The sequence below is a fragment of the Notamacropus eugenii genome, chromosome 1 (genome assembly GCF_028372415.1).
Source record: "Notamacropus eugenii isolate mMacEug1 chromosome 1, mMacEug1.pri_v2, whole genome shotgun sequence".
Lineage (NCBI taxonomy): Eukaryota > Metazoa > Chordata > Mammalia > Diprotodontia > Macropodidae > Notamacropus > Notamacropus eugenii.
The window spans coordinates 91,236,179-91,257,939 of record NC_092872.1 but is presented as its reverse complement, the minus strand read 5'-3'; the positions used below and the strand labels follow the sequence as shown (position 1 = coordinate 91,257,939).

At 41.2% G+C, this 21,761-nt stretch overlaps 1 protein-coding gene across 1 annotated transcript in view; it reads left to right on the top strand.

The window, feature by feature from the left end:
* Positions 1-21,761, top strand: part of LOC140504695 (uncharacterized) — a 179,634-nt gene that overhangs the window by 74,459 nt on the left and 83,414 nt on the right. Inside the window, exons 32-40 of the mRNA XM_072610020.1 lie at positions 1,433-1,595; positions 1,701-1,787; positions 2,734-2,868; positions 2,964-3,083; positions 6,010-6,102; positions 8,629-8,846; positions 10,416-10,609; positions 14,854-15,156; positions 15,453-15,682. Of these exons, the coding sequence (XP_072466121.1) occupies positions 1,433-1,595; positions 1,701-1,787; positions 2,734-2,868; positions 2,964-3,083; positions 6,010-6,102; positions 8,629-8,846; positions 10,416-10,609; positions 14,854-15,156; positions 15,453-15,682 (1,543 nt within the window). The remainder of the gene's footprint in view (positions 1-1,432; positions 1,596-1,700; positions 1,788-2,733; positions 2,869-2,963; positions 3,084-6,009; positions 6,103-8,628; positions 8,847-10,415; positions 10,610-14,853; positions 15,157-15,452; positions 15,683-21,761) is intronic.

Sequence of the window (21,761 nt, the reverse complement as noted above, 5' to 3'; positions counted from 1 at the left end):
TAAGAGTGTTTTGATGGAATTCGTGTGGACTGTAGCCAAGTCATTTTCTCTCTTTGAGGATCCTGTTTATTGACTGCATGACTTTGGGCAAGCCAATTAACTTCCCTTCACCTCAGTTTTGTTGTTTAAAATAAGGGCATTGGATTATATGGCTTAAGAAGTCCCTTCTCACCAGGTGGTGCAGGGCCCAGGGTGTTAGACTTGGAGTCAGGAGGACCTGAGTTCATGTCCTTACTCAGGCACTTAATAGCTATTGCATCCTGGGCCATCTCCAGCCACCCTGAAGAATATCAGGCCACTGGACCCAGATGGCTCAGGAGAAGAAGGTGAGGTTGGTGACCTTGCACAGCCCTCCCTCACTGAAATCAAAGTCAACTGCCAGTCATGTCATCACCTTGATGTCATGGTCCTCTTGGAGAACGAAGGACAAACACAACAACCCCAAATAGCTATGCGACTCTGGGCAATAGTCTGTCAGTGAACATTTATTGAACACTTACTCTGCGCTAAACATTAGAGATACAAATGCAAATTTTAAAAAAAGACAGCTCCCCTGAAGGAGCTTACAGTTTAATGGAAGTCACTTAACCTCTCTCTATCACAGTTTCTTCACATATAAAATGAGGCTAATGGCACCTATGTCCCAGGGTTGTTGTCAGGATCCAAGAAATGTGGATATGTACAAAGCATTTTGTACTTAAAGCACTATATAGATGCTAGAGATGATGACGATGATGATGATGATGATGATGATGATGATGATGATGATGATGATGATGCCATCAGCATCATTACCATCTATGAACCTGTGATCTGTAAAATGGGTGAGTTAGAATAGATGATGACAAAGTCCTGACTTCAAGTCTCACTTCTGACTCTAAATATGTGTGACCTTGGATAAGTCACTTAACCTCTTTGAGTCTCAGTTTCCTTATATGCAAAATGGGGATAATAGTACCTATCTCCCAGGTTGCTGTTAGAAAGCATCTTGTAGACTTGAAAACATTATATAGATGACAGGTATCATTGTTGTTTTCAGCTATGAATCTATGCTCTGTAAAGTGAATAGTTGGTCTAGATGACTAAACTCCCAGGTTCAAACTCTGCTTCTGACACTACCCATGTGATCTTGGACAAGTCACTTCTCTGGGCCTCAGTTTCCTTAATTGTAAAATGAACTAGATGCAAAATGAAATGTAAAATGGAATAGATTACATTAAGAATCCTTCCAGTTTTAAAACTGTGATTGTCTTATTATGATCCCATGAGCCTTTCCAGCTCCAGTTGCTTCTAAATGGATTGAATACAAAGAGACACTTTGGAATAGGGTCTATGGTAACTCTAAACTAGTCCGTGGCAGCGACCCAGAAGTTTGTTTCTTGTTGTTTTCCTCTGGTGCTAAGAAAAAATTCCCCTCTCCCCCCAATCTTAGGCATCCCTTAAAATTGCCCATCCCTCAGAGCCTGCTTCTGCAGGAGACGTTTACTGTGGACAAAAGCCAGAAGCACTACATGTTGGAGACCAAAGTCTTGGTGAATGGGCTGGAGGAATGCCTGCAGACTCTGACCCTGGGCTACCAGGCTGACCGCCCCTACGTGAGTGGGCCAGGGAGACTGGACTGGACCAGGGGAGGATGGGATAGCTGAGGCAGTGAGCTCCTTAAGCCAGTAAGTACATGGATGCCCATGTATTCCTTATAGATCTGCGTTACTCTGACTCATCCATACAACAACAAGGTCATTCCCAAGAGCGTGGACACATGCGTGGTGACCAGGATTCGACAAAATGTAAGTGAAGTCCTTGACAGGGCCACGGGTTGGGGCACAGGGAGGGGAGAGAAGCTCTTTGCTTTTGAAACCTGAGCCAGTTGTGACTCAAAGTTTCCTGGCATTTGAGCTTATCCCAGAATTATCAGTGAGGAGAGATGGTAAGGAAGGTTTGTCTATTTAAAGAAGTGCACTAGACAGGATACTTGCTGGTGAGAAAATTTCAGTTAACATTGCTAAAACAAAGGTTTCATTATACTATATCCCTGCTGAGAACCCATGATACTCTCTTCTTGCTGGCCAGGCCGCGTCTAAACTTACGGTGGTGGTGGAAATGAGGCTGGGGACCTGGATCTGAATCTTGGTCCTACCATGCATGTTAGCCATGTAACTTTGGGCATGTTCTTAGGTCTCTCTCTGAGCCTCAGTTTCCTTCTCTGGTGGAAAGAGTGCTTTCATTTTTTTTTTTTTTTGAAGTCAAAGGACCTGAGCTCAAATCTTGTTGTGATACTTATTATCTATGGGATCTTGGGCAGGTAACTGAGTCCTCTGGGCCTCAGTTTCCTTACTTGTTAAATGAGGGAGTTGGATTAGAAATAGCTTTCAAGCTCTGATTTATGAGCATATAATCCTCCCCCATGCATGTGTGCATAACAGAGAGGTAGCGCTTTGTTATAAAAAGCCACATTCACGTCCCACCTTTGATACATACTGGTAATTTACTTAACCTCTCAGGGCACAAGGCAACTAGCTCTTCAAGGCTGTAAGTTGCAGAAGACAGGCTGACTTGCATGGATAAAGAAGTTTTTTTTTTACCACATACATGTGTATGTACACATGTACATATATGTACATGTGTGTATATATACACATACATAAACCTATATCTACACATAGTATATGCATTTAATATCCATTTGAAAAGGAGTGGTTTGTAATGGCATCCACATCTTACTTCTGTACCCAGGGTAACCAGGAGGTTGAGGCAGATTTGAAAGTTGATCAGAAGGACATTCTACATCTGAAGGGAAGGCGCCACAACAGGTCTATGGAAGGAGATTTCCGTCATGGCCTGAGCTTGGATTTGACCCATTCAACTCAGGTATCCAAGGTTGTGTGACTCCCTCCTGGGCTTCAGCCTCATCTCAGAGTCTTTCCCTTTCCAGAAGAATAAATGTCACTGACTTTTTTCCTCAGCTGAAGATCCCCCAGGCATTGGGCCTCAATGGTGAGATTTTCTTCAGGCAGCACCCTGTGGGAGAGTTTGACTGTGGTGTAACTCTGCAAGCTGCTGCCAGCCAGAAGGTCATATCTCAGGTGGGGAAGCTGACCTGTCCCTTCCTCTGGGGTTGTGGAAAAGAAGGGTGGGTCTCTTTTATTCTGGGTTTCCAAGTTCCCTTCTGAAGTGGGGAGTCCTAGGTGATAAATCTGTTTTCTCTGGTAAATACACCAAACAGAAAAGACTAAACTTTCTATTGTCCAAGCAGGCTTTAGTGTGTATATAGGTTTATTGGAAAAGGAAACTTGTGATAGGCAGGTGGAGGCAAGATTGGAAAAGGATAGAATTTGGCAATCCCAGAAGTCCCTGAAACGTCTTCTGAATCTTTCTGTGTGCTGTGGGGATGGTAGGTTAATAATGACCTCTTGGAATTTCTTTCCCTCTGGATTTTTGTGGCACTGTTCCCTCTTGGTTCTCCTACTGGTTTTGTTGTTTGTTTGTTTTTTTTCAGTTTCTTCCACAATACCCCAACTATAGATATCTCCCCACAGGTCTGTCCTGGACCCTCTTCTCTCTATACTCTCTTAATGATCTGATTTGCTCCTACAAGTTTAATCATAGTCTCTATGCAGAGGACTCCCAGATCTCTAGATCTGGTCTCTCTCTGGTGCTCCCATCCTGCATCCTAATATTATTAGACAATAGATTTAGAACTGGGAGGGACTTTAGGATCAATCCACTCATTTTATTGATGAGTTAATTCAGGCCCAAGGAAGTTGTCATTTAAATCTCTTCTGTCCTGCACTTATAAATCACTAACTCTCTTGGGGCATTTCTAACTCCTGCAGACCAGTTGTGTCAAACTCAATGAGAAATGGGAGCCATTAATCCATACATAAGGATCCCAATGGACCATATATTGACTTACTTTTAAAATGTAATGTTATCTATGTTTAATTGTATTCTTATCTATTTCGTTAAATACTTTCCAATTACATTTTAATCTGATTCAGGCCTCACTGAATAGTATTTCAAGTCTTATATCTGACATCTGTTTGTAGACGTTTCAAACTCAACATGTCTAAAAATGGAACTCATTTCTCTGCCTCTCTTCCTAACTGTACTATTCATCAAGGGTACCACCATCCTTCCATTCACCAAATTTTCCAATATCGGTGCCATTCTTGGCTCCTCATTTTCCTTCACCTCACATATTGTCAGTTACCAAACCTTGTTGACTTCACTATAACTCTTGGCAATCTCTTCTCTCCAATTGAACAGCAGACAGGCTGAATCACCTCTCACCTGAACTATACTGCAAGAGCCTTCTAACTGCTCTCCTTTCCCAAAGTCTCCCTCCATTCCAATCTATCCTCCATTGAGCTGCCCAAGTGATTTTCTTAAATCACAAATCTGACCATGTCATTCTTCTACTCATTAAACTCCGGGGACTCCCTAATACCTCTAGGGCCCAACATAGTTCCCTACAGGACTCTTTATTTGGCATTTAAAGCCTTTCACGACCTTATACCCATCTACCTTTCTAACTTTATTGTGTTGGTCCCTGTCTAAAGTGGCCTGCTTTCTGTTCCAATTTTCTACCTCTTTATCTTTCTGGGCTGTCCTCCATGCCTGGAATGCATTTCTGTATTGATAATGCATTTTTGCTTATTTTTTGTATAATTTTGCTTCTTAATGGGAAGATCTCCCCCACTCATTAATGAACCTGCCCATTAAGGGGAGTTTGATTAGAGAAGATTTGTAGGAAGGCCCACACCTTTTGTTAATAAGGCATTGGTTCTCAAGGGGTGTGATACCCTCTGGTTCTAAAAAGCGTATAAAGACATGGAGGTAAGGTTTTACTTTGGGGCTTACTGATTGGAAGTGTTTGTTTGGCCAGAGGCGACTCTGGGCAGCTGCTAAGGAGCCCCCCGGGCTTTGAAAACCTATATGTCAGTGCTTCTCTCTCTGGTAACTATGTATTTTGCAATGGTCAGACAGTTGGATCTGTCTGTTGATCTGTGACGTATGTATTGCTTATGTCAGACAGTTGGAAGCCATGTCTGTTGATTTTGATTTCTCTGTATTTTCTCTGAAGTTCAGGGTGCTGACTTTTTCCCCTGAGGATATAAGTGACTGCTGACCCCTTAAATGTTGCTTTTCCTTTAGAAATGCAGATCTAAGAACCTGTGAGAGCAGGCCCCCCTGTGTATGCCAGGGTGCTTGCTTCTACAATTCCTTTCTCTCCTTGGCCTGTTAGGATCCCTGGTCTTCCTACAAAATTCAACATAAGCATCTTTGCACAAAGCCTTTCCTGATCCCCATCCCCACCCTCCAGCTGCTAGTATCTCTCCTGTCTCAATCACCTTTTAATTATTGTTGAATATGTTTGATACGCATATATATGTATATATATCTGTATTTATATATGTGTGTGTATGTACATACACTCCATAGATATAGTAGTGTGTTGGTGAATGTTTAATCACCAGCTCTCTGAAAATGTAGGATACACTTTTAAGTTTAATCTGTATTATTAACATTTTCTCTACCACTTTCTTAACTCTAAACAGTCAACAGAACAATAAATCAAGTCCTAATTTATTTAAACATTTGCCAACTTACAAGGTATAAAGGCTGACCTTGGTAAATTTAACAATCAGCTCTTAGAAGCTGGTACAACTGGATTTCAGCATACGCCTGCTCCTCTGATTACCTTGATAATATTTTGCATATACTTTTATATGTACATGTTGTTGTATCCCCTATTAGAGTGAAGTTCCTGGAGGGCAGAGACTGTCTCATTCTTGCCTCTACATCCCCAGTGTCTGGCTCTCAGTGTGTACTTAATAAATGCTTTATGATCAGTAAATCTTGAATGTCAGAGGGTTCCTGTACTGGCCTGAATTAAGTTTTGGATGAACTTTCAGCCCTGAACCTCTAACACAAAGCCCTCCTGTGGGCTCCTGAAAGTACCCAGCTCTCCTCTTTGACTTTTCTTCCTCTCTCCTCTCATCCCTGCAGTTCTTGCTTCAACTGAATGGATCCAGGTCTCACTTCGGGTTTTTCTCCCAACTTAGGCACCCTGCCAGGGAGACATTTCCTCCGAACTTCCAGGTACTGTATCATCTGTGAAATTCCAAGTGGCCTCCCTAGGAGGATTTTTCACACAAGATCTGGGGAACTGGGGGATGAGGATGGAATCAAGGGGATTCTATTTTTAAAATGCTGCTCTTGGGATGGGGAGGTGAGGAACCCAAGGTAGACCTGAAAGAAAAACAGACTTTACCAGGTTTTCTGTTATTTAAACTGCTCAGAAATGGGCAAGGTTTTTTTTTTTTTTTTTGGTTCTTTATGGAATGAAGGAGATCAAGCTTCCTCTTCAAGTCTCCTCTCCTTTTGAAATACAGGAAGAGAATGTCCCAAGGGGCAGTGATTTGTACTATAATGAAAGGTTTTGTGGGATGTCTCCTGTTGCTAATAACTGTCCTAAGCAACTATTGTCTCATTTGATCCTCACAGCAACCTGTGGAATAGGTACTATCATCATCCCCATTTTATAGATAAGGAAATTGAGGCAATCAGACATTAAGTGACTTGTCCAGGATCACACAGAGATTAAACACAAGAGATCAGTTTGAACAAGAGGCCCACACTCTCTCCACTGTGCCACCTAAGTGAATAAAGTACTGGTCTTATAAGTGGCAAGACCTCGGTCAGAATCTCACGTCTGTTACTCACTAGCTCTGTGACCGTGGGCCAGTCACTTAACCTCTGAACCTCCTCTATAAAATTAGAATAGTAAAATCTACCCTATGGGTTGTTACATAGATCAGATGAAATAATATAAGTAAGGAACACACTTTGTACCCTTTAAAGTGCCATGTAGACATTAGCTCCCTTTATTTTTGGTCAATTGTATTTCCCTCCCAGGGAAAAGCAGAAAAAAAAAAAGAAAATGAGAAAACAAAGTGGATCCGGTTGGACAAAATGTTTGGGATAATTAGTTTTGGGGTTTACTTAGTTTACTACACCTGATCTGAGGTACTAGGACTGGCTCAGTCCAAGGTCTCTCTGTTCTCAGTACAATTTAATAGGTAATTATTTGGTACCTACATTGTGCTTGTCACAATGGGAGACATAAATGAAGTATTCATTCATTCAGTAAACATCTATTAAGCTCCTACTGGGTCCAGAGTTTTGCTCGAGGCATTGAGGGAGAATTTGCTAATGTAGCTTATAGCCCAGAAGGGGGATAAGGCACAAACACAGGTAACTATAATATACTGTACTATGTACTAAATGCATTAGGGGCAGCTAGGTGGTCTCGTGGATAGAGCACCGGGTCTGAAGTCAGGAACATGAGTTCAAATGTGACCTCAGACACTTAACTGGATTTGTAACAGCTGCAAAACGGGGATAATGATAACACGTACCACTCAGAGTTCTTATGAGGATCAACTGAAATAATGTTTATAGGTGTTTAATAAACATTTCCTTCCTCCCTTCAAAAATATGACAGTCTGTGCATTTAAGGAGCTTAAAACATATTTCTAGGGTTTTATGAATACCTTTTGGGGTTTTTTTAACCCTATAATTACTCCCAGTAGAATTGCCTCTTCCCAATAGAACTCTATCTTAATACAAAGAAAAATAACTTAACAGAACCAGCTGATGCATTGACCACCCCTGATAGCATATACAGTACTCATTCATCAGAGGCCATCACCATTGTACTAGAAGAAGGGAAGTATATTTCATCATCGGTCCTTTGGAACCAATTTTATTTTTGATAGCTATATTCATCGTATTTAATTATTATATCATATTATTAATTATTATACTGTATTATCATATACATAATTACATATTATATATGACATAATATATAATTATGCATGTAAATAAATATTTACATATTATATTAACATAATATATTCAATATATACCACTTGCTACCATATATTAATTAATGTAATATATATTTACATATTCATCATATTTAATCTGTCCTTTGATATATTTTAGTGTTGTTTTCCTTTATATTAGCGGAGTCTTTGTGTTTTGTTGTCATATAACTGTTTCAGTCATATCTGACTCTCTGTGAGCTCATTTGAGGTTTTCTTGACAAAGATAGTGGAGTGGTTTGCTATTTCCATCTCCAGCTCATTTTTACAGATGAGGAAATTGAGGCAAAAAGGATTAAGTGACTTTCCCAGGATCATATAGCTAGTAAGTATCTGAGGTCAGATTTGAATTCAGGAAGATGAGTCTTCCTGACTCCAGGCCTGGCACTCTATTATTTTGTCACTTCACTGCCCCAGTCCTTGTGAAGAGATTAAAATCTATTTGGACAAATTATTTGAAAAGGTAGTTAACAATACCAGAACGTATATGCTACATGTCATGTAAAGCCCAAAGTCACAAAGTGTTTTTAAGTTCAAAGAACAGAGCAATCAATCCCTATGGATTTGAGTGAGTTGGAAAGGGGTTGGAACTTGAATTATATCTTGAAAGATGGGTAGGCTTCAGATAGACCTCCCCTTTCCTCCTTCCCCAAACCATGCCTCCTTTATGGCTCCCCTCTTCTATAGGGTCGATCCTCATTTTGACCCTTTTGCCCCCATCTGATCTACCCTGTAGGTCCAGGCTGCTGGTAGGCATTACAAAGATCAAAGCATCTACGGCTCCTTGTCTGTGCATACCTCAGGGAAGGAGCTGGGTCTGCTGGAGGCCAGCATGAGCAGAGAGACCAGGAAGAGCTCCCAGGGATGGGATGGGAGTGCTCTACTCCGGCAAGCCATCTTCCCCAATCCCAGGGCAGTGCGGCTACAGCTGTCCAGCAAGGTCACTCCGGCAAGGTAATAGCCTACAAAAGCTAGTGTTGGAGTGGTCAGGAGATTACTCAGTCAGCAAATGGTTTGGTAAGTAGAGGAGATGATTGCATGAACACTCAAGGTCACATTGCGTTGGGGCGTTGTCTTTTCAAGAATACTTGGCTATAACTGGAAGTACTCCCTCCACTCACAGTTACTTATGCTGTTATGCGTTCCATGATAATGACTATGGGTGTCCCATTAGTGTGACCCTTGGGGTAATAGAAAGATCTCACTACTCAATGATATTTCTCCTGCAAACATATCTGAAATCACACTATTTGAAATTCATTCCTTTGGGTTACAAGTTTGCCTCTGGTATGGAGTAAGAGTGCCCACTTGATAATATATTACCCATGAGAAGGGTAACACATTAAGCTCTTTGCCTTTTGAATTCTTATAGCTCCTTTCAAATACTGCTTTTTCTATCTCCTCCACTTTCTCACTGAAATCTTCCCTAATTCTGGAATGACAGTGACCTTCCCACTTGGATGTCACCAATTGTTTGATTTTGCGATCTTCTAATGAACTTGTCATGTAAAATTATGTTATTACCTGCATTTGTGTTTTATTTCCCTATTCATTTATAAGCTGCACGAGGAGACTGTATTATCTGAATTTTGTATCTCCCCCAATGCCTAACATACTGTTTTGCAAATGCATGAATGAATAAATGAAGCTGTCATCCACACTCTAGTGCAGAGGTAGAGTGAATTAAGAATACTGGGAGATAAAAAGTCAAGTAAGACATGGTCTCTGCATTTAAGGAGCATATAGTCTACATGGGGATGTAAGACATGATTATAAATAAATGCAGAAAAAACAAGAACGGGAAGGCACAAGGGAGGTACAAAGGATATTGAGGGTTCAGAAGAGAAAAGTTATTTCTCTTTGAAGAAAAGGGATCAGGAAGGATTTCATTCATGGTGGAGAAAGTCCTTGGGCTGAGCTGTGAAGGACATAGTTAATGATTGGATTTGCAGAACTGGAGAGGGGAGCATTTGCTTGTCTCCCGACAGAAGTCTGAGAGACATTACCAGGAGAATAGGAGTGTTGATGGGAAAAAGAAAAAGGAAAGATTTGGTCATCTAGAGACAGCCAGGTCTTCAACACTATGAGCTGGGTGGGCCATTATACCAGGTGGCTATAGATTAGGTATGTAGTGTAGTTCAGTGAAAGAAGAATTGGATCTCATATCAGAGGACCTGGGTTTAAATGCCATCTCTGATTCTTATTACCTGCGTGATCCTGGGTAAGTCAACCTCTATGGGTCTCAGTTTTCTCAACTGTAAAACAAAGATTGAGCTAGATGTCCACTAAGGTCCCTTGCAGCACTAATCTCTTCTATGCTCCTATGACAGGAAGTACTTAAGAAAGTACCAGGAGGGAGGAAATGGGCCCCAAAGAGGAAGAGAAAGACAAACTTTTCCTCCTCCATTGTTTTATTCGGGGCATGCTTTGCCCCAAAATGTCCAGGAAATGTCCAGGAATTTTAGGCCTGTGGGATTGGCTATGGGCACTCTGTCCCCTTCAATTTGTCTTTTTCACTCTTAGGGTCCGGTTCTTTACTAAGATGATGTTTAATCAGAACAGCGCCCAGCTGTTTTTCACAGGACTCAAGGAAGAGAAGGTGGGACCTATCCTGTCCCTACATGGCAGAGTCCAGCACAACATTGACAGTTGGGAGGCTGTCCCAAAACTCTTTGACCTCACCGGATCTCTCAAACGGAAGAACCACAGCAATGAGGGTGTGTTTTCCTTCACAGCCTGGGAGAGAGAGTCTGATAAATGGCCCCAAAGTGGAAAACTTAAGGAGGAGACAATCTTAGGGTTGGGGGACTTTGAAGAAACATTAACTGAAATCCCAAATACTGAGACTCTAAAGGGTGTTTGACTTCTACCAGATGAATGAACAAACATTTGCATTCTCAGAGTTTTGTTTTTTAAGTATCTTGTCTGTATCCTTTCGACTTAAAGTAGAAACCCTAGTTCTACTTCTGTGCCATTTCAGGCACTACTTGAAGATCTCCAGTAGGAAAATATGGCAAAAACACAGATAACGATAACGTACAATATTACAAGACAGGTGAACCAGAAGGGTGCAAAATAAAGTCCATTGTGATGTCAGTCAATTGACAAGCATGTATTAAGTGCATGCTGTGTGTCAGGATCTGAAAACACAAAGAAAGGCAAAAAACAGTCCCTGCTCTCAAGTAGCTCATAGTCTAATGAGGGAGATAACATGGAAACGGCTTTGTGCAAACAATATGTAGATGGGATAAGTTTTAGGTAATTAGCAGAGGGAAAGCACAGGTATTGAAAGGCATCAGGAAAGGCTTCTTGTCAAAGGTGGGGTTTTAGTTGGGACTTGAAAGAAAATGAAGACTTCTCTCCATCTCCTGACATCTAGAGGGGAAAGTCACTGCCAAGTAGAAATGATGGAGAACTCAGTAGCACTAACCCAACTTTTGATACCTAAATATATGTTCAGAGATAGGGACTAGACGTGTGATTTCATTGGTTTAGGGAGCTTCTGGATGAGGGAACTCCCTTTGCTAATACATATTGGCACCATCTCTGCAACATTTAATCTTAGAAAATTGCCTAGAATACTGAGAGGTCAAGGATCACATATCTAATAAGTGTCAGAGGCAAGAGTTGAACCTATGTCTGTCTGTCTCCAAGGTCAACCTTTGTTGTTGTCGTTCAGGTATTTTAGTCATGTCTGACTTTTCATGACCCCATTTGGGGTTTTCTTGGCAAAGACACTGGAATGGTTTGCTATTTCCTTCTCCAGTTCATCTTATAGAAAAGTTAAGCAAACTAGGTTAAGTGACTTGCCCAGGGTCACACAGCTAGTAAATGTCTGAGGCCAGATTTGAACTAGGAAGATGAGTCTTCCTGACTCTCTATCCTGACTGCCTGACATAAAAAGTGCTTAATGAGATGTAATGTAGTATGCTGTAAAAGAGCACTGGACTTGGAGTCAGGAGACCTGGTTCTGTGTGACTAGACGTGAGGTAAGCAAGAGATATTCTCTCTGGGTTCAAATTTCCTTAACTATAAAATACAGATGATGATACTTATGCTGCCAAAATGCTTTGTAAGCCTCAAAATGCTACTTACATGTTGGTTGCTTTTAGTTATTTTTCCATGTGTGTTTTATTGGACAGCTAGGTGGCACAGTGAATATAATGTGCCAGTCTCAGAGTCAGAAAGACGCATCCTCTTACGTTTAAATCTGGTCTCAGACACTTATTAGCTGTGTGACCCTGGGCAAGTCACTTAACTCCTTAGGTCTCAGTTCCTTATCTGTAAAAGGAGCTAGAGAAGGAAAACCCCAAATAGGGACACAAATAGTTAGACATGGCTGAATAACAACAAATGGGTTTTATATCTATTTATCTGTCTATATGTTCTTTCTCACCTAGCAGAATGTAAACAAATCCTGGAAGATAGAGACTGTTTTGTTTCTTGTCCATGTAATGACAGAGCCTAATATCATGTCTAGCACATAGTAGGTATTAAGTAAATTGACATTGAATTGAATTGGACAGTAGCTATGTGAATAGAAAAAAGGGGATGAATACAGAAGGTATCATGCAGATAGAATCAACAAGATCTGGCAACTGTTGTACAAGGGAGGAGAGGCTGTTGAGGAAGCGTCGGAGTCAGAATAAACAGTTGAGGATGTGAACCTGGGTGATTGTGGTATGGTCAATAGATGTAATTGGTAAGTTTAGAGGGGATGATCATGAGTTCTGTTTTGAACATGTTAGATTTGAGATGTTGATGGGATATCCAGGTATTCATAGCTAGCAGGTATTTGGCAATATGGGATTGGAGTTTCATGGAGAGAACAAGGTTGGATAAATAGCTTTGTGAATAATCTGGGTAGAAAAGAGAGGGTTAAGAGAGAAAAGGTAGAAAAAAGAGAAAAGGACTTAGGATAATGCATTGAGATGGACCCCCCATTTAGGGACTGGAGATGGATGATGATTCAGCAAAGCAGACTGAAAAAGAGTGGTCAAAAGAGAGTCATGTCCTAGAAACCAATGACAAAGAATTAGCAAGGGGAGAGATATTGATCTGTGTCAACAGCTTCGGATAAGTCAAATTCAACTATTGGGTTTTTTAAGTGGGAGCAGGTCTGGATGTATTTGTAAGTAGTGAGGAAGGAGCTAATAGGGGAAAACTGAAGAGAGGAAGGGAATGCTGAAAAAGGCAAATTCCCAGGGAAGATGAAAGGAAGTAAAAATCAAAAGCACAAATGGAGGTGTTGGTCTTGGAAAGGGGAAGGACTGTGAACAGAAAGTGACATAATGTGGTTTAGAGGTATGTAGTACATGAGAAGAGAGAACTTACTGCAGATGATCATGGAATTTTTATTTTATTTTATTCTATTTGTAGCAAAATATGTGTCAAGAACTGCTGAGAGAAAGAAAAGGCAGGAATGCCATAGGGAGGCAAGTGGGCTGAGAAAGAGAGAGAGAGAGAGAGAGAGAGAGAGAGAGAGAGAGAGAGAGAGAGAGATTTGGGATAGCTATTTCAGAAAGTGCAATGGTTGCATGACTTGTAGCAGTGCTCAAGAGCATAGGAGATGTGCAGATAGCAAGATTAAGCCAGGCATGGGGTTTGACAAGTGGTAAATGACAGTATGACAAGGGAAGGAGGCATCCGTGGGGAGACAATGGCATATGGCTGAATCTGTCAACCTTGGGTAGAGCTGTAACTAGAAATTGGAAAGCCCAAAGGAAACAGCATGTATGAGTGCTCAGACTAAGTTTATAATTCATGATTACATGATACAAGTAAGTAAGTCAAAATGACACAAGTAATTAAGTCACATTCAGTTGAGTGAGAAGATAGACCTTAGGACACAAAATCCTTGTGGAGAAATATGCTAAGACACTGATCTTTCAGTGGGGAGATACCCTGAAATACAAGTTCTAGGAGGAAGGATATCCCCAAACACTAAAGACAAGCAGAATGGGGCCATGCCAGGGAGAAGCTAACCTATGGTACCAGCTCTGGAGGAAGGAAACACACCATCTAGTAGCTTCCTATTTAGCTAATTATTCTTGATAACTAGATATCAAGTTCAGTTGCTTCTGGGCTACCCAGTTGCAAAGATTCTCAAAATATAAATTTGATCATTTAAAAATTATGCAATCCTTTAAAATAATTATTTAAATGTTTTTATTTTTTATGTTTTGGTGCCCTAGGACAAAGCTTAAATTGTTCTAGTTTCAATTCTAAACATAGGGTCAAGATTATAAGAGGGAAAAGTGAAGAGAGAGCAGGTGTATAGAGAACGGGAAAAGAGGAGGGGGCCTGAGGGTCATGGAAAACAGTTTTAAGTAAGAAAGACATGGAGGGTGATATGGAAGAACAGAAGGTAATGAACAGAGAGGGGAATTTCAGAGTTTAGGATCATGGAGGTAACACAGTCATCAGTGATGGTGAAAGTTAAGATGTGACAGTACCTGAGTATTGCTAAGATGGAATGAAGATACAGATGATGAGAATTGAAGATATTGTTCCATGGTGTGTGTGTGTGTGTGTGTGTGTGTACACGTGTGCATGTGTGTAGTGTTATGTTTTCAAGGAGGCAGCAATTTGTACATCAAAGACCCCAAGTATGAGGGCTGGGGTGGATAAGGAAGATGGTCATCCAAGTGCTAAAGTCCTTGAGGAAGAAAGGAGAATGACCTGAAGGCTGGTACACTGAAACAGCAAGGATCTGAATTAGGTGATGTAGACAGATAAAAAGGACCTCAAAGCAAGCAAATGGCTAAGTGATGGGCAAAGAGGGATGTGTTCTCCAAGGGACAGTGAGGAGCGAAGAATTCTCTACCTCCTTTTAACCTACTGTCTTGGGGCCATGAGAAAAGGAACACCTTATCTGGAGAACTTGGCAAGGGATATAGGAAATAACATTCTTCTCCTACCTCTCTGTGTTGAATTGAGCAGTTGCACTTCTGTTTCCCAGGGAACCTCAGCATCCTCATTGATGATGCCCTGTTCGGGCTCCGTCTGAGGGACAAACGCGTGTTGGGGAACAGCAGCACGCACAGTATGACCTGCGTGATGATTCAGAATGGCAGTCAGGCCATCCCTGAGGAGCTTAAGCTGAGGGGACAGCTGCAGACCCAGCCTGATGGCTATCATGCCCACGCTACCTTTCATGCAGATGAGACCGTTTTGTCCCTGGGCACAACCTGCATCGTAACTCCAGGACACAGGCAGCTCTCTGCCAATCTGACCCACAATAGTAGCACTTTAAGAAATTCAGGTAGGGAAGGCAGAAAGGGCCCTGACCCTATACTGTGAATGGATTGGGGTTAGGGTGTGGGAGAAGGGCAGCTGCACTCTCCCAAGCTCCGTTTGCTTCATGAAAATCCAACCAACTCTCCACTATCCAAGGTCATGGAGGACACAGCCATAAACAGACTCTACAGATTGACTAAAATTCTCATGTTAGTTCTTACATCCTCTTTCTGCAACCTCAGCACGGCTTTTGAGGAAATGGAGTGGGCTGAGTTTTTCCTAAAGATCTCGTCATCTCTATTTGTGTCTCTTCCCATTCAGGACTGCCCACTGATGGAGAGATTCTGTTCTCCCATACCTACCTTGCTCCCAACCACAGGCTGACCCTGGGGCTGCAGAGCAATGGAGGCCATATCGATGCTGCCTTCAAGGTAGAAACTCCTTCTGGGGAATTCCCAGAGGCCCGCATCACTGCAAACCTGAGCCACAATGTGGAGGACTTCAGGCAGCTTGGAATCCCTTTTTTGGTTGAAGGAGACTGTTATTACCAAGTGAGTTATTACTTAATATAGGGTTTTATTTGACACAGGGATGCCTGAGAGTGGATGACGATGAGGAGGCATGATGAGGAGGACAGATGTGAAATGCTTGGCTGATCTCAAATTGCTCCTAACACTTAGAGCTTTTTCCTAACAGTAAATTATAATAGGGCAGCCCTCAGGCCAGACTCTGGAGTTTTTCAATGACCTTCCTATTTATTATATTTGAGAGGGTCTGAAAGAAAAGAGGTCTGTTGGTCCTCATGGGGTATGAGCCTCTGAGTAGGGCAATAACCATGGATCCAGGATAAGTGCTTGACTTTGTAGATTTAGAAACTCGGTTTTATCAGTTCACCCAGGACTGATCAGACTGGGGTACCCTCTAGCAATTCAGAGGGCCAGTTTGTTAATTTCCCATGGAATTTGAGAGGTGGTATTACATAGTGGATAGAGAGTCAGTCTTGGCATCAGGGAGACCCTGATTTCAGTCCTGCATCTGAAACATACTGGCTTTGTGACCTTAGGTAAGTAAATGAATCTGTTTGTTTCCCAAACACCTCCACTGCACAACAGTTATCGATCTCTTTTGGTAAATGGAATTTCCTTGCTGGAAGTTCCCTCTGTCAATAAAATCATAGGTATAGTCCAAAAAATAATTACCATGTGAAATTTATGTGACAAAATCATTTAAAAGTTATTTGGCAAGTAGGTAGAACATTAAATTAGAGGGACTTTAGTTATGATATAAAGAGTATGTGACTTGGTTCCCAGCACTTCTGATACTTACCACTTGAATTACCTTAAACAAGTAATTTTCTCTGTTAGTTTGCTCATCTGTAAAATTAGGAAATTGATCTAAAATTCCTCTCAGTCATAAAATGCTGCTCACCTATGGTCTAGATATTCTTAAGAAATATTTCCACCAAACTGTGGTAGTTTGTCCAATTACCCTTTTGCATTCTGAGCATGTTTCTAAGATAACTGTCACTGATTATGAGTGAGGCACCATGCATAGGGAATACAGTTTTGGATTTGGAGTAAGGAAAATCTGAATTCAAATTCTGCCTCAGAGTGAGTCACTTAAAAAAAATATATATGGTATTTTATTTTTTCTTAATTACATGTAAAGGTAATTTTTAACATTCATTTTTTAAAATTTTGAGTCCCGGGTTTTCTCCCTCACTTCCTCATCTCCTCCCTCCTTAAGATGGTAAGCAATTTGATATAGGTTATATATGTACGATCATGCGAAACATATTTCCATATTAATCAAGTGAAAGATGAAAGAGACCAAAAGAAAAAAAAAACCATGAAAAAATTAGTGAAAAAATAGTATGCGTCCATCTGGGTTCAGATTTTATCATTACTTTCTCTGGAGGTGGATAGCGTTTTTCATCGTGAAACCTTTGGAATTATCTTGGCTTATTGTATTGCTGGGACTAGCCAAGTCACTCACAGTTGATCATCGCGCAATGTTGCTGTTACTTGTACAATGTTTCTCTTGGGTCTCCTCATTTCACTTTGCATCAGTTCATGTAAGTCCAGGTTTTTCAGAGAGCATCCTACTCGTCATTTCTTATAGTGCAGTAGTATTCCCTCACAATCAAATACAAGTTGTTCAGCCATTCCTCAATGGATGGACAGCCCCTCAATTCCAAGTTCTTTGCCACCACTAAAAGAGTTTCTATAAATATAGGTCTCTTTTCCTTTTTGATTTTTATCTCTTTGGGGTATAGACCTAGTAGTGGTATTGCTTGGTCAAAGGCAGCCTAGATGTTCCTAAAAGATATTTCCACCAAATTGTGGCAGCTTATCCAATTACCCTTTTGCCTTCTGGGCATGATGCTAAGATAACTGTCACTGATTACGCATGAGGCAGCATGGTAGTGAGCTGTCATAGAGGATAGTGTTGGATTTGGAGCAAGAAAGTTCAGAGTTAAAATTCTGCCTCAGATACTTACATACGACCCTGGGTGAGTCACTTAACCTTATGAATTTGCTCATCTGTAAAATGGGGATAATAATAGCACCATCCTCATAGTGCTATTGTGAGGAGTAGGTTAAGTGCTAAATTAATGAGCCGTCACTACATGGTACAGGGAGGGTGAATGCTCAGTTCTGCCTCTGTCACTCTCTGGGCCTCAGTTCTGTCATTTGTAAAATAAAGGGGAAGGGGCTGGATTGAATGGCCTCTGAAGACCATTTTACCTCTATGATCTCATTACCTCTCCCGGCCTCTGTTTCCTCATTTGGAAAAAGGGGAGGGGGAAAGAAAGGAGGGAGGAAGCAGACTAGATAGCCTCCAAGCCCCTTCCCTCTCTAAATTTATGATCCCAAGATGTTATTTAGAAAAAACAGTGGACTTGAAGTCAGATCTGAGCTTGAGTTTCAACACTGCCGCCCACAGACACACATTGTGATGGAATTTTGGAGGTTGTATTATTGCAGATAAAAGAAAACATAAATAATTCTAACATAAATTTTACTGACCCGGCACGAGTAGTATTGTATGTATGGTATTCGAAAAATAAACAGAACTTGCCTGTTGTCCACATGCACTAAACCTCAGAGCTCTATCAGATTTTGAACTCAAAATGCAACAAAAACCAGCTGCCCTTAGAAAAGAAAACCGAGAATGCTGATGTCCCCTCTTCTCCCTCCTTTCGTGCTGCCAGTTTAAGCACTCAGGGTGTCGGGATTCCTCTGGCAAAGAATACTGTGTTGTGAGGAGAAAAAAAAAGTTGGAGTCATACTAGCTACTTCTCCAAGCATCAGTCTGCTCATCTGTAAAATGGGGATAATAATTTGAGAGTATTAATAATGATTCCCTACTTCAAGGGGATGTTGTGAGGATCACATGTATTTAAAGGGCTTTGCTAAATAATCATAATAGCTGGCATTTATAGAGTACTTTAAGATTTGCAAAACTCCATGTAATATCCATAAATATGAGCTACTGTTCTGTTTTCCCTCCCAGAAGTGTTTGTGTTTTGAGGAGGAAATATACATATTCCTGGGGGTGGAATTTTAAGCCCAGCAGCGGGATGATGAGAGAGACACACTGGGGCCCTTTCCTTCATCCTTCAAAACTTAATGACAGGCTGAGCAAAGGACTATTCTGGATCATGATCACTTAATCCTGAAATGCTGAATTGAGAACTGGAGGGACAGATCTCCCTCCTCTCCCCTCAGTGTGGGACACAGCACCAAAGGAAACAGGAGAGTGTCAGCTGCATGTGAGTAAGGGACTGTCTCTATTATTACCTGTCAACCTGTCTCTGGCCCTGCTGGTGGCAGGAAATGGGGAACAGATAAACCCATGGGGAGTAAGACTACTTCCCTCCCTTAGGCCTCTCTTCTAGCTCCCAGAATGAAGGCAGCAGGCAAAGTGAAGGAAACACAGGGCTAGAAAGTATATATGTATGTGGAGGAAAAAGTACCTTGGCTCTTGGTCTTTATCCTTCATTTTAGAAGACATGGGTGATGTCTTGATTTGTGTGGCCATTAAGTGAGTTGGGGTTGTACAAAGTTGTTGGACTCACTCTTTTCCTGAGGCATTGAAGTCCAGTGGCAAGACAAAAGCCATGGCCCGTTTAGATGTCTCACCAGGCTCTAAGTGAGCCATAGCACCTCTTTCAGCTGCCTTCATGGCTGTTGGAACAAATTGTTCTCATCTGTCCATTCCACGGGAGAAGTCTTCATATGCTTGGGGTAGACATCCCCCTAACTCATCAATGGGTTTGAGGCCTGTAGGTTACCCTCAACCTGGATTAGCCCATCTGCGGAGATGGTTTATGGGGTGTGGCCACTGAATATGCTACATTTAACATTTGGTTAAAGAGGCAGCCACCAACCTGAGGAGAAAGGGGTGGAACAGAGCTGACTCCTTCCTTGAAGAAAACCTGGAAATGACTTATTGGGTTATAGGCAGAAACCCTTCTCATTAAAAATCTCAGTCTCACAGATTTTGAGCTGGAAGGGACCTGAGAGCACAGCAGTCTATCTTCCTCATGTTACAGATGGGGTAACTGAGGCACAGAAAGTTTAAGTGACTTGTCCAGGGATACACAACCAAATGTCTGAGGCAGGCTTTTAAAAGCCCAGGTCTTTCTGATTATAAGTTCAGCACTCTCATCTACTATACCTTGATGCCTCTCCAATCACTTGGGTTTTCCATGCCGGTACAATGATGTCCTCTGATCATGTTCACCAGTCCAAGGTTAGCCTGACACTAGACTATCTCCTGTTCCTCCATTCTGCCTTCACTTTCTGTGTCCTCTCCTTTCTCTACATTGTCCTTGCTTTGATCTTTTCAAATACCTAGTAACCCTTGATCCCAATTCTGTTGAAACATCTTGTCAACAAAGGCTCTGGTATTTATTACTGGCAACTCAGTATGAATGTATTTGAATTTTAAGCATAATTTCTTGGTTTGGATCAAAGACTCTCTAAAAAAATTTTAGGTAGGCAAGATATTTGGGGGACCTTTCATTTATCCCTAAAAATGATAGCATGAGGGTAACTGACAGGTCTTAAACCCAAAAGTGAGTTAGAGGAATGTCTATCCCAAACATGTGAAGACTACCCTGGTGGAATGGATGGATGAGAACATGTTCCAGTAGCCAAGAAGGTGGCAGAAGCAGCCACTGTGGAGCGCTTAGAGCTTGGTCAGGTATAGAAGATGCCAAGGTCACCCACTGCATTCTGGGCCATCTTCAGTCATCGTGACTGTTGTCTTTTTGTTGGACTTTCATGACTCAGAAGAGAGAGTCAGGCTGATGACTCTGTGAGACTCTGCTGCCCTTAAATCTAATTCACACACAAGTCAAGACATCACCCTTTGATGCCATTGGTCCTTTTCAAAAACAAAGGATGGATAACCAAACTACCACAACAAAAATGACAGCTTTTAGGTAAATGTTACTTCCCATGAGGCCTGAGCCAGAAGTACTGGTGATGGTGAAGATGAAGATATTAAATTGAGGAGGTCCCATTAGACTGTAAGGTCCTTGAGGGCAGGGTCTGTCTCTTGCCTCTTTTTCTACCTCTAGCACTCAACACAGTGCCTAGCATGTGGTAGGTGCTTAATAAATGTTTATTGAATTGAATTGAGACAGTGTGGTGTAGTGGAAAGAGCACTTGCTCTATAGAAAATGGTCCTGATTTCAAATACTGCCTCTAAGGATTACCACCTGTGTAACCTCAGGCAAGTCCCCTAACTCCCTAAACTTCATTATCTTCATCTGTAAAATAGAGAGTTGAAGTAGATAGCTTTCTGATTCTAGTTGGATGATCCCTTGCATTTTGGGCAGAGTTTTATGCTTTTCAAAACCTGTCCACATCACTAATAATAATAATGAAAAGGAGGAGATAATTAGCATTTATATAGTGCCTACTATGTGCTGGGCACTATGGTAAGTATTTTACAAATATTATCCTATTTTGTCATTACAATCCTATGAAATAGGCAACACAGGAATGTTCATTCTCTTTTTATAGGTGAAATTAAACCAGAAAACTAAGAAATCAAATAGAGTGGTCAAAGTAAACCAATGAGTTCATGACAGAGCCAAGAATTGGTCTGTGTCTTTTCTATACTGGTCAATATGGACTTCATCCCTCTCTTTATTTTGACAGCTGGGCAGTATAGTGGATATAGTACTAGACTTGACTTTAAGAAGACCTCAGTTCAAATCCTGTCTTAGACACCTATTACCTGTATGACCCTGGGCAAGTCACCTAACTCTTCTGCACCTTAGTTTCCTAATCTGTAAAATGTGGAGATTGAACTTGATGACTGCTAAGGGTCTTTCTAGCTCTAAATATATGATCCCATAATAGTTAGTACTTATATAACACTTTAAGGTTTACAAAGTACTTTTATTACCTCATTTGATCTATGCTCCTATAAGGAAGGTGCTATTAATATTCTCATTTTACAGACAAGGAAACCAAACCACAGAGAGGAGAAGCAAGTAACTCTTCTCACTCATCTAGTAAGTGTGTGTGTAAAGTAGAATGTGAACTCAAACCTTCCTGACTCCAAGTCCAGTGTTTTCTCCTCTTACTACCATCTTCTTTTTAAAACATT